Source organism: Sycon ciliatum, chromosome 4, assembly GCF_964019385.1.
Source record: "Sycon ciliatum chromosome 4, ocSycCili1.1, whole genome shotgun sequence".
Lineage (NCBI taxonomy): Eukaryota > Metazoa > Porifera > Calcarea > Leucosolenida > Sycettidae > Sycon > Sycon ciliatum.
The window spans coordinates 27,480,624-27,493,401 of NC_088646.1; the positions used below are offsets into that span (position 1 = coordinate 27,480,624).

Sequence of the window (12,778 nt, forward strand, 5' to 3'; positions counted from 1 at the left end):
GATGAGAGCAGTTGCCAGAGGGTGATGACAAGATTCTTCGCTCTAGAAACAACATGAAATTCTCTACTTGAGTAGTTCATGCTGATAAAACCAGCCAGATATCTACAGATGTCAACAAATTTCTAGCGTAGCAAAGGCATCATAAAATTTCTTTATCAACTGGTGTTTGATAGAGCCAACAAGAATCGATAAAAAATATATATCGATCGTTAATGATACTGGTTGATCGTTAGGAGTTATTGAATGATCGTTTTAGCCCTAATAGTTATCCTATCCACGATGGGAATTAACCGTATTGCGTGACTGATCCTTTCAATGTTCTTATCTTTCAAGTGACTTTTCCTTTTCTACCTGGACTTCTCCTTGGTTTCCCTTTTCTCTCTAGCTCTTCCAGTCTTGTACCTTCTTGCTATTATTCACCTAAATGTGGGGCTTTGAATAAAACAAGTGGAAATACATGATTGTAATGGTCTGTATAAGAGCACAACTAAAATATTTATAACTATAAAATATTGACTAGTTTGAGGGAAAGAAATAATACTAATACTTACTTTATACTGGTAAGTCTACAAGTACTTGTGCAGTGCTGTTTAGTTGTGATAGGTCTGCGTGGGTGGTTGTGTCGTGTTGTTGGCTCGAGGTGGCAGTAACTCAGTCGATCCGGGGCCCCTGCCCCAGGGTGACCATGGTCACTCTTGGAGTCTTGCTGCTGCCTGTGCTGCACTGGGTCGGCTGGTCTCATAATGCTAGCTGATGCTACCACGCTATCGCTGGTACTGTGGTAGTGCCAAGCAGGGTAGGGGGTATGGTGTCCCGCACCACATGTGACATGCCTGGTTGAATGTCACCAAAAAAACAAAGCGACGACGCCATCGACGTGTGGTAACACCAACTGACCAAGTTAGTGAAGAAGAGTAGACGGCCTGGGCATGGGGGGTTAGGGACGAGTCTTGGTAACACGGATATACTGTATACATGAATCATACGTACTACGGTAGTCTGTAGTACTCCAGACCAATATCATTCTACGTGGAGTATTTTACTTTTTAGAGTAAAAATGTGCACTGTTCTCGTCTTGTACTTGTGCGTGTCGCGTGAGGTCCTTACTGTTCCAAGATGATGAGTAAAGAGAAGAAGTGAGTGAGGGCTGATCCCAAGCAGTCAACATGATCCGTGCATGGCCGGTAGATCTGCGACGTAGTGCCTGGATCTGGACTGGATCGAGTGTCTGCTCCGTGTGTGTCTGTGTGCTGTACAGCCAAATCGCCAACACGACAAGAGCATCCACTGTCATCATTAGTGCACTGCATCGTCTGCATGCACGCACTGAGCTCATGAGTCAGTTGCGCGCTTGTGCTATCCATTTCACGGCATGACGCGCGCTAGCGTAGCTCGTGCATGCTAATATCAAGCGGCGTGCATGCATTTTCTTCCCTTCATTTCGGTGTCCCTCCATCCAGCGGGAGGGTGTTGTTGGCGAGATAGTTGATCTAGTTAGGCCAGAGACCGAGAGCGGCGCTTGCTGGCATACAGCGCTAGTTCTCTTAGGTCATGGCCGTCTTGTGATCAGTTGTCCAGACGCTGCTGGGTGTAGGTAAGTAGCGTGCTCCGAATCTTTGATCTCGCTGCCGAGCACTCCAACACCACCATGGAAGTTTCTGTATTTTTGAGAATACTAGTAGTACGCCCTGAATGACATAACCATGATCTGGTGGGTTGTTGTTATCGTCTGCAACGTTCTGTGTGTGTGTGTGTGTGCAGGATTGCTTGTAGTTTCTCAGTCGTCGTGAGCTGTGAACTGGGGCGTTCCGTCACTGTGGTAAGGCAATGTTCCTGACGATCGTGGCCGAGATCGATTGTGAAATCCTACTTGTTTGTTTGTTGGACGGGTGCGAACGTTGCGAAGTCGACCCTTTGATTGCGCGCTCAATCCATTGCTGTTGCTTTTCTGTTCTTTTTCTACTCTGATTGGGTGCGCTGTGGGTGTTAGTCGCAACGACGACCTATCACAAACCCTTCTGTCCTATTGACGGTTGTAGTATGCGTGCTCCAGCGATACAATAGCTATCACTATTCACTAGTATAACTGGCACGGACGAGTGGTTTGTTCTCGCAGCTCCAGGAATATTTCATGTGCAGAGTAATAGAGTGCTCCTTGCTGACGGGTATCTCGAAAGTAATCGTTCAAGTCCCACGCAAAATGTTGGATCAACCCCCCCCCCCCCCCCCCCCAAGGATAATTTGAGTGCTGTGCCCGTGGTGGAGAGTTCGTGCGCACCTGATATACAATCATGTAGAGGCTGCTGCAACGATTACGCTGCTGGGTATCCCAAACTCCTTACTACATGTAGACTCAGTCAGTCAGTATTCTCCCTCTTCACTCTTGTGTCGTTCTGCGCGCCCATAATATTTCGTGGGAAGATGTCATCAGCTAGCGGTATCTGCACAGGACTCCACCGCTGCTTTGGTTACTTCGATATCACTTCTGTAGTCAGCCAACTATGCTCTCTGCGTTTCGTGCTGTCTGTGTGCGTGCGTACGCACGTACATGTGTGTGCACATGCCTGTTGTTTTCCTCCACTGAAAGTTTTGCTATTGCCAGTATTCATTGCAATGGTATTGCCAGTATTCATTGCAATGGTATTGCGGGCGCAGGGCAGTACTTGTAAGCGCATGTGGAACATAGTGAATGTATGCCCAGTACATTATTATTAGGAGGAATTTATGCAGGGAGCGTTGTTCTGTTATTGCTGCTTGAGAAATTGCTCATTGTCACTGTATGTGTGTGTGTGTGTGTGTGTGTGTGTCTGTGTCTGTGTCTGTGTCTGAGGTGTGTGCGCGTACGTGTGTGTGTGTGTGTGTGTGTGTGTGGTACATGGTGTGTGGTACATGGTGTGTCTGTGTCTGAGGTGTGCGCGCATACGTGTGTGTGTGCGCGTGCGTACCTGTGTACATGTCGGTGTGTCTGTGTGTTGGGGGGGGGGGGGGGGCACTAATAATTGTAAATTCAGTGAACTGAACTGAATCCCTGGTTTTAGTATTCCCATTCCCCTATCTCCTGAATCCCTCATAATTTTCCTCTGTGAGGTAGCATGGCAGGTAACATAGCTGTTCAATGGTGACCATGGTAACATAGCTGTTCAATGGTGACCATGGTAACATAGCTGTTCAATGGTGACAGCACAAAGGACTTGACTGTATTGTACTTAAGGGTGTCAATGAGATTTCCCTTTGGATGTGAAGTATATGTATGTGGTAGGAGGTGGAAGTGTGAAACACACATCGGTTTGGGTACTGTGGCATAGTGTGGGATCTGCATAGGCTAGGTGCCAAGTCACTGCTTGGACTCCCTAGTACACTACACAAAAACCTTGCCATGAAGAATGAATGGCACTACACTGTTCTACTCTCTTTTATTTGTCACAGTGCCGAATTCAACAGTGCTGCCTCCTAGATAGTCATGTTGAGTTGTTGCCTGCGAAACATTGCCTTTCTTCCCAAATCTGTGCTCGGCATGCACGCATGCCCTCACTCCACTGCTCACACGGTATTGCAAGTTATCTGGACCTGAAGAACGCTTACAGTTGACTACCTCGGTAGTAGTGATGCAGCTGCATGGTGTTATGGAGTCCATCTACCCCTTAGTGGTAGCGGCTTGAAGCTTAGATTGTCGCGCAGTTGGCTCTTTCCCCTGCGCGGTGACAGGAAAGGAAAGAAACAAATATGGGAAAAGTACTCACCAACAATTGCATGCCACGAACATATTGAATCGGTGTGTTCCCTTCTGCTTTGGCATCGAAGTCTGTGAAATGATTGTTTTCATTCAGGCCAAATCAGCACTGCATTGTATACCATGTTATGACGTGTGTGTGTGTGGGGGGGGGGGGGGATTAATCTTACAGCCACTTGCACTAGTGGCCAACCCCTTTTGTCGCATCCATAACACTCTCCTGCGAGGTAGAGCTAGGCTTGATAGAAAACAGACTTTTCCTGGCTTGATCCATATTGATTATTGTGCGTGTATGGCCACGCCCGTGCGCAGCCTGTGGCTGCGCACGGGTTTGTACATGCATGTAAGTGATCTCCAGCCTTGCTTTTCAGCACCTTGTGTTTCTTATCTGTTTCCTTGGTAAATGGGTGTTGTCATCCTGTGTGTGTGTGCGTGTGTGCACGCGCGTTTGTGTGTTTGAATTGTTATCATCTGCAGGGCAGCTTGTCTATACATTGGCAGTGGCAGAACGGTGTTACTGTGTCATTGTTACCTACCATGTCGCTGCGGACGGCGCCGACAACACCAACCACTCCGAGCGGCAGCGATATCTCGCTGCAGACGCCCGCCAAGCGTCGATCACGCAAACAAGACATCAAGAACGAGGTAAACCCGGACTCGCACTTCCAGGTACAGCTGACAAGCAGCAGCGGAAGCAGTCCAACAGCGTCTGCAATGCCTTCATTTCCAACTCCAGCACACCCTCCACTCCAGCAGCAAACTCTGAATGAGGTTGGAAATTCTCGGCGAAAATCCACGGGTGGTAGCATCCCGAATTCTAAAGATCGCCCCAAAACCAAACGACAAGTGGCAAGCCGGAAACGCAAGAGTCTCCCTGCGGACTCTGACAATGATGGCTCGAGTATGAGCGCCTTGGAAGAATTGCAGAGCAAAGAGAATCAGGTGTACCTGGAAAAGTACATTCTTCATCGCTGCTCCCCATCAGATGAGCCGCTTAGATACCGTGCAGTGGAAATCCAGCCAAACCGGGAGCAGCTGCAGGAATTGTTTGCTGCAGCAACTGATGCAGCTGCAGTGCAGCACCACGCTGAACACGCGCGGTACGAATGGATTGCTGACCAGCCACCAGTCATAGACCAGTCATTGGTTGGCAAGAAGTTCCTGGCCAGGACCAAGCCTTGGCAAGAGGAAATTTATGGTGTAGCTGAGGTCATCAGCCTGACGGATTCCGGGTCGGCGAAGATACGCTTTCTGAATGAAGAAGGTGTCGGGACTCAGCAAAGCAGAGTTCCTGCGCACTGTCTCAGACTCTATGTTCCTATTCCCCTGATAGAGGTGAGTGTGTTAATGGAACACTTAGAGACCCCGTCGGAGTTGACTAGTATAATATACTGATTGCTATACTGATTACTGAGTGGAAAATAGGTACACTGTACTGTACATTGCATTCAGCGACGGCTTGTTACACCAGGGCTCGAGCGCTCTCGTATAAGAATAATAAGAGTGTAGACATACTCTCGTAATTATGCATTTGACTGCGTGTATGGGCGTATTCCGATGTTGCCTGGCATCGGTGCATAAGCGACTGTTTGCAGGTAGGATATAAGCCTAAAGCTGTCACGGTTCACAACTGGCGCGTGTACGCGTTTCGTGCGTGTTTTTGCTGGCTCTTGGGGATGTCATACGTATCGAAACGCTCCGAAAGGCCAACGTGTTGTAATTTTCAGTGCGTATCAGGCACGCACAGGCGTACATGTCAGTCACTTTGACTGACTCGCGGGGTCATAAATTAATACTCCAAGGCGTCGCACGCTCTAAATACGACAGCCTGAAATTGCTGTGTTTTGTGAAAGCCTGAACGCCCGTTTGGGCACACATGAACCCCAAGCGCACCGCACCTACACGCCAGTTGTGAGCACAGCTTTAAAAGGCCAAGTGCTTGTATATTGACGCTGGGTCTGTTTGGCTATTGTGCCCCTCACAGCTTCGTATGATACTGGAGGCCAAGTGCAATCAGCCTGATGTACGTCGTCAGAACGGTGATAGTGATGGCAATGACGATGAGGTTGCCGACATCACAGAACGCGCTCAACGTGCTAACATGCCTCTGAACAGCGTGGCCTCTCGCACACTTCCGAATGCCAGCAGCAGCGCCCAGGGGTTCAATCGAGACCGGGAAACGAGAACGCCGAATCGAATATTTCGCACGCCGAGCATCCGCACGCCGGGCCCCAGCTATCCAGATCGGAGTCAGCAGTTTGTCAAGGGCGACATTCTCTGCCTGGGCAACATGTCGCGCAAGCGTTACAACGGCTCCCAGTGGCGTTCACTGTGCCAGCACAGCGAAGGGTGTGACAGAGAGTCTCAGAGAGGCGGCAGCTGCTCTCTGCACAGCAAGGGCGATGCGTCCAGAAAGTCATCTACAGGTAATCAGTTGTAAACAGTACACTGAATAGCATACGCCCATCATCATATTTGAGCCATGATCAGCCAAAGCAGACCCACAGGCCAGAAACATTCAAAATTGACTTTACCTGAAAATTGTTTGTTTGCATTTGGTGGTCGTTCAAGGCAGATTGGACAAGGGTGGGTCAGCGTCAAATGTGGGGCTAATTTTGCTCCCCCGCCGTATCACGGATCGAATAATATGCATGAAAGGTCCCGGCAACATAAGTGCATGATTGTACTTCTGTGTGGGGAAAGTCGTGCCCCCCCCCCCCCCCCCCTTTGATCACTATCCTGGCTACGCCCCTGCACTGTACTCGGGTATCATAATATGGGAATCTTCCAATGGTGCCATCGTGCTCATGAGGTCCGCTGTTGCAGACATTTGTAATGTCATAGATACATTGTAGGTTTTTTGGAGATAGAAAAAGGAGTTGGCAGCCCCCTTTTCTTTCATAATGCAGTTGCGTGATGTCCACAACTTTCTTAGTATTTTTTGGAGATAGCTGCTGAAAATCGCTTCACTGCATTACTCCATCGTGTTTACTGTAGGAGAATATGCTCCATTCCCGACTCCAAGCACAGCGAATGGATCCTTCAGTCAACAGGTCACACCTTCAAAAGAGTTCAACGCCTTACGGCCGGAAAGCGCTCGTGAAGAAGCAGCCCATGGCCTGCTTGAGCTCTCCGCAGGCGGTAAGGACAAGCAGCAACGTTCGTTGGCATCCAGCTGTTCCACGCAGGACGCGTCGCCCATGACGAGCATCGCCAAGCCGCTGCTGTTCACCACCAACGTGTCTCCGCCAAGCGGCGCCGCACAGCCGGCGGTTACGATAGGTCACGCGGCGCCGTGCAGCCTGGTCAACAGCAGTGTGATCAACATGGTGCCGACAAGCGGGGTACAGGTGATGCCCATGATGCCCATGCAGTACGGACGCTACCAGCCGCCGCCGCAGTTCTTCATGCAGCCCGATGGTCCCGGCGTCATGGCGCGTCAGTCCCCACGTGTCATGCTGTACCCGGGAACTTCGCCAGCACTCGGTACCCTATCGACACCTGGTGGACTTCTACAAGTGCAACCTCAGCCACCGCCACCCCCGCCGGGTAGCTTCATGCAGTTCCCGGGAGTACACGCACCGGCAGCATTGCAGCCAGCGCCCGCAGGCCCAATGCCACCGCAGTACATGCATCCCGGCCTCATGCAGCACACCGGCAGCGGCGGAGAGTACTGCTTGCCCACGTCACTCATGTCCAGTACTGGTACGCCTACTCTCCCCGCGGTGGGCAAAGTGGATAGTCTTCCAACTCCCATGACCGCATCACTGTTCAACACGACTGGAGGTATTGGTGGTGTTTCAACTATAACGCCACAGCCGAATCAGGTAAGGGATCATCCGTAAATACAATCTTTTTTTCAAAACCAAATCTGTTATTGGCAGGGGGGGGGGTGAAGTGATATATTGTAAAAAGATTGACACGATGGTACATGTGTATCCTTTTTTGGTTATCAGGGGCTAGGAGAGACAGACAAACAGACAGGCAGACAGACAGAGACAGAGAGAGGGGGAAGGAAACAGAGAAAGAGAGACAGAGACAGAGAAAGAGAAAGAGAGAGAGAGAGAGAGAGAGAGAGAGAGAGAGAGAGAGAGGAGGGAGGGAGGGAGGGGGGGGGGGGGGGAGGGGAGGGGAGGGAGGGACAGAGAGAGAGAGAAAGAGTGCGTATCAGTCTGGACTTCACCTGCTACAGTGGTGCACGTTTTGTGTTGTGAATGGGCCCTGTGCTGTGCTGATGTCATCCTCATTATCTGGATTGTTTCAGCTGTACAACCAAGCAGTGGCTAGCAGTGGAGAGCCAACTAGCCAGGCTACCACCACCATCCCTCAGAGTAGTGAGAGTCGTGTGCCCTTCTATCGAGTGGGAATATCAACTTCAGCTCCACGTCAACCGGCCAAGTCCGATGGAGCTGGTACACAGACTGCTCTGGGAACGTGTTCTGCAAGCAGCTCCTCGCAGACACCACCAAAAACTCCTGAAAACTGTGAGGGAAACAAGCCTTCCGTGCTAGAAACAGTGAATGAGAACCAGGAACTGGGACCAGCCCCCAACACAATGCGTAGTGCTAGGCGCTCGCTCTTTCCTGACAACACTGGACAACCGGTCTTGCAAGCGCGCATCGCCAACCCATCACCGTCCTCTCAGCTTGGCGATGTGTGGTCGACTGTGCTGCCAGAAGCGAAAGGCCCTGGCTATGTCCATGCTGCCACTGTGGCCGCCCCGATTGCCAATGCTGTCCCCACGGCTATGGCAAGCAGTGCCGCACATGACACAGGAGTACATCGAGATGTAGCCGATGCTGCTGATGAATCCGGTGACCAATCTTCACAACTGTCGAATAGAAGGTAAGCTACTTGCCGAACAATGTGAATATCTGAGTGATTTTTCAAGCATTGTGAGGGCCTGAGTTTGGGACTGGTTTCCTTCCAGTAGCAATAGGTGCTAGGTAACGCAAGAATTGCACCTATGCATAAAACAAGGCTTCAGCCCTTTTGCAGAGCAGCTTGTCCCATATTTGGCAGGTACATCCAGCTTTAGTGCACTTGTGAGTATGACTGTATGCAGTTGATGACCTTTTTTGCTAGGGAATCTCTCGATTTTGATTGCATGTAGCAGTTTGGGAAGGGGACTTCCTGCCCAACATACACTAGACAAGTGTGCTGTACTATACCATGGAATGGCAAGCATTTATCATGCTCGCTTCAGGCATAGTGCACTGTATCATGGTGTGCACAATTGTGATATAAATGGCAGATGTACAGCTCAAGTTCCCACTGCTCCGCAATGGTTTCACTCTAGACGCCAAAGTTGAATAGCAATCTGTGCTAGGGGTGAAACGATTAAGGGATATTCCTTAACGGTTAATCCAAAACTTATCGATTATTATCCATTAACCCTTTGTGACCCCACTGAAAGTACGACAATTTACTCACCTTCAAATAACATGAACTTTCGCTTGTATCTCTGCCAAACATTCACTGATTTTTACAAACTTGCCACCGCTGGAAAGGTATTTCCAAGACGAAGCGACTAATACCACACTCAAGCCAGCTACCTGCACGGCTTCTGCTCTGCGTGGCCTAGAATGCCGCTCAAAACAGCAGCCGTGCGCGAACAGCTCCAGCAAAGTTCAAACAGCCGCCATTCAATTCTCCTTCATCAGATCGACTTCAAACAAACTACAGCGGAAAGCTCGTTTCAAGCGCAAAATTGTGGTGTGCTGCATGCTTGAGTATGACGTAGCACGCCGGGGAAAACCCCTGCCAAGTACAGTGTGAAATTTTGAATTTTTCGATCGGAGTGAATTTTTCAGTTTTCCTCTAACCTCGAGTCTCACCACGGCGGCATCGTACCTCGTAGAGACTTCGGATAACTTCGACGTGATAGCCAAGGTTCCTCTCGAAACGTAGATGCTTTGTGTATGAAAATCGGTGAAGGAACACCAGAGATATAATTTTTTAGTGCCACTGTATACCAATTGATCACATATCGATCGATGGGGTCACAAAGGGTTAAGCACCACTGACGACAAAACTCACCATTTTGCATCAACTACAATCAATTTTGCGGAAACTTCAAAGAGAACAAAAATAATGGAAACATCGACTGTCGCACAGGCACAAACTGATTCTGAAGGCTACTTGTCCAGAACAGTGAGTTCCGTGAAGCAACCGGAACGAAAGTTCGCGGATACGAATCAGTGCGCGGTGCAGAGAAAAGAGCCGCGTGTCATACAATAGATCTAGAGTACATCAGGTAGATCTACCGGGTACGCGTGTAGTGTGTATACAGAGCATGTGCAACTCATTGTGCGTGCTGCACGCGTTGATTGGCACCTCCGTGCACACGCGCATCGACTCGTACTCTGGTACATGTGTTGCACGCAGTAAAGTCATGTAGACACACTGCACCTGCCGGATATTTCGTCGTACCGTATAGTATGTCGTACGAAAATGCTGTAGCGAATAGAAAAATCGTAATCGACTAGATTTTTTCGACTAATTAATCGACTAAACCACATAATCCTTTCACCCCTAATCTGTGCTGATTGATTTGCAAACGGCAGTAAGATTGCAGACCACTAATTCCCTGCCATGGATGCAGTGCTGCAGTATATAGAGTGAGAATACTTGCATTGTCACGTATGGTATTTTCGTGGAACTGAGGCCAAGGGAATTCAAATTCGGAATGCCTGCGTGTTTAATCAACTTGTGTGTGTGTGTGTGTGTGTGTGTGCGCGTGGGTGTGCGTGGGTGTGTGTGTGGGTGTGTATGCGTGCGTGTGGGTGTGGGTGTGGGTGTGTATGAAATATTTCTACCAACCTGCTTACTTGTATTGTGAATTGGCTATGATTGTGTTATGCACTGCTGTTTATCCAGCTGCCGATCTCGATTCAACGATAAAGATGATTGGTGCGCCAACTGCGTCACAAAGAAAAATGGCTGTAGCCGATACAAACCTGAGCACAAATTGGCACGCGCCCGTAGCCGACGTGGCAAAGCCTGATATTCATGCGCATGGTTGCTTCCTTTTCTCTACCCTTCTGCTCATTTTGTTTTTAAAACTTGAGGACACTTTTGCATTAATATTTTTTTACAATGGCATGTGTGCTGCATCGTTGACGTGTTTTGTGTTTGTTTAGCACGTTGCACATCCTATCATCTTATTAACATTGACACACTATTAGAACAGTAGAGAATTGAGGACTATGGCTGTTCGCCGCATCCGTTTACTAACAAGCATCTCCTTGAGAAACACAGTGGTGGCTTGAGATACACGTCCATTTTTTATATCATTTATTGTGTGTTAACCGTTCACTGTGGAGATGCACGCGTCTTCTCTCTGCTTTTCAACTTGTGTGTGCTAGTCGGTGGAGTCCTTGTCCGCAACTCGGCTTTGGCACTGTTGTCATCATTGTCGTCAGTTTTGTTTTGTTGTTGCTACTGCTCAGTGCCTGCTGTCACATCCTTACCTTAGTTTGCTGTTTCAGTCACTGCACTGTAACATCATCAGGCTAGTTGTTGATGGTGGTGTCACGCGGCTTGGCGGTTGTTCTTACTGCTAGCTTCACAGCGCCATTCGATCCGTGTGCGTGTGTGTGTGTCCGCGCGCGTGCGTGTGTGTGTGTGCGTATGTGTGTGCGTATGAACGTGCGTATGTGTGTGTGTGTATGTGTGTGTGTATGTGCCCATGCACTGGATTGACTTGTGCACATACACCCACATACTGCACAGGTGTGCTTCAAGTCTGGCTGCTGGCTACTCCTCTGCTATTTTTCGTCTAGTGAAGATCTGGTTTCTGCTTTGCATGCATACAGTTTACTTTGTGTGATGGTGATGGTGATCACGGAAGAACTCTATTCTATCTAAAGTTATGATTTGTGGCTTGTCGCTTTTCCACGCTCTATTCTCCATTGTTACCTCTATTATCAGAGCCAAATGGGCTCATCATCAGTTTAGACGTTGGACTGCTGAGCACTGGTCTGTGGTTTGCGCGATCGAGACCTATTTGTGACGATGTAGGCTGGTGCGCAAAACGTCCTATTTCTTGGGCACTGGTAGGTCTACATGCAAGCGTACAATCATACTACTAGTACTGGAACCTGGGGTGACTCTTGCCGTCTTGGTGAGTGCGTTCGATTACGCACTTGAGTCGATTCATGAATCCATTCGCATGCATTCAAGTCGTTCGATTTCATGTCAGGAGCCCTGGATCATGGAATCGATTCGGAATCCATTCCCTCACATGTGGTGATGATGTGAATAGCGCGAATCGATTCGCGTGCATAATCGAACGCACTCACTGAGTGCGTTCGATTATGCACGCGAATCGGTTCACGAATCGATTCATGAATCGATTCGCGCTATTCACATCACCCCATGTGAATAGGGTGAACGGATTCCGAATCGATTCCAGGGCTCTTGACGTGAAATCGAACGACTTGAATGCATGCGAATGGATTCATGAATCGATTCAAAGTGCATAATCGAACGCAGCCACTGTTACATGATTGGACATGTATGTAGTAGAGTGTATGTAGATAGATGAACTCTCGGATCCCGTCTCATGAGCTCAGCCATTGACTAGCAGCTGCTGTTCAAATTCATGGCTTCTTGGACCACGCTGCCACGGTAGGGTCGAGCGAAATGCGCGTGGACAGCAAGACTCGAGGAGGAGTATAACAATTGTCGTTGTCTCTCCCGTTGCATGGTTACTGCATTGTTCGCCCCTTCAAGCTGATCACGCACAACGCTTCACTCAGGACAGCAGACGTAAATTGACGGTAAAAACTAAAAAAAAAAAAAAGGACCAAGGAACTACAATTAGTTACGCTATTGTCCACAACACCACCAGTTACTAACAAACAAAAAAAGTTACTTCTTACTTGTAAGTTGTCGGTTACTGATAGTAGTAGCCAGAGTAGGCAACCTGGGGATATGCACTATTGGTGGTAGCAGTAGATGATGGACCTGCTTCATACTTGTATTATTTTTGAAGGATTCTCGGCAAGTAAATGGGCGTTCGCTGGAGGGGTCAGTGCAATGGAT

At 48.8% G+C, this 12,778-nt stretch overlaps 1 protein-coding gene across 1 annotated transcript; it reads left to right on the forward strand.

Moving 5' to 3' along the window:
* The first annotated feature begins 1,427 nt into the window (after window positions 1-1,427).
* On the forward strand, window positions 1,428-11,683 carry LOC135815396 (uncharacterized). Its single transcript, XM_065328687.1, has 7 exons — window positions 1,428-1,594; window positions 1,762-1,819; window positions 4,208-5,065; window positions 5,715-6,156; window positions 6,728-7,557; window positions 7,995-8,575; window positions 10,610-11,683. Exons 3-7 carry the CDS (start codon window positions 4,268-4,270, stop codon window positions 10,734-10,736), a joined length of 2,778 nt encoding a protein of 925 aa, XP_065184759.1. The 5' UTR covers window positions 1,428-1,594; window positions 1,762-1,819; window positions 4,208-4,267; the 3' UTR covers window positions 10,737-11,683.
* Window positions 11,684-12,778: the final 1,095 nt, after the last annotated feature.

Bases quoted from the DNA above. Each gene is read 5' to 3' on its own strand.
- LOC135815396 (XM_065328687.1), top strand. From the start codon at position 4,268: ATGTCGCTGCGGACGGCGCCGACAACACCAACCACTCCGAGCGGCAGC. The intron at 6,157-6,727 runs GTAATCAGTTGT...TGTTTACTGTAG, and splicing joins GTCCAGAAAGTCATCTACAG to GAGAATATGCTCCATTCCCG. The intron at 8,576-10,609 runs GTAAGCTACTTG...CTGTTTATCCAG, and splicing joins TCACAACTGTCGAATAGAAG to CTGCCGATCTCGATTCAACG.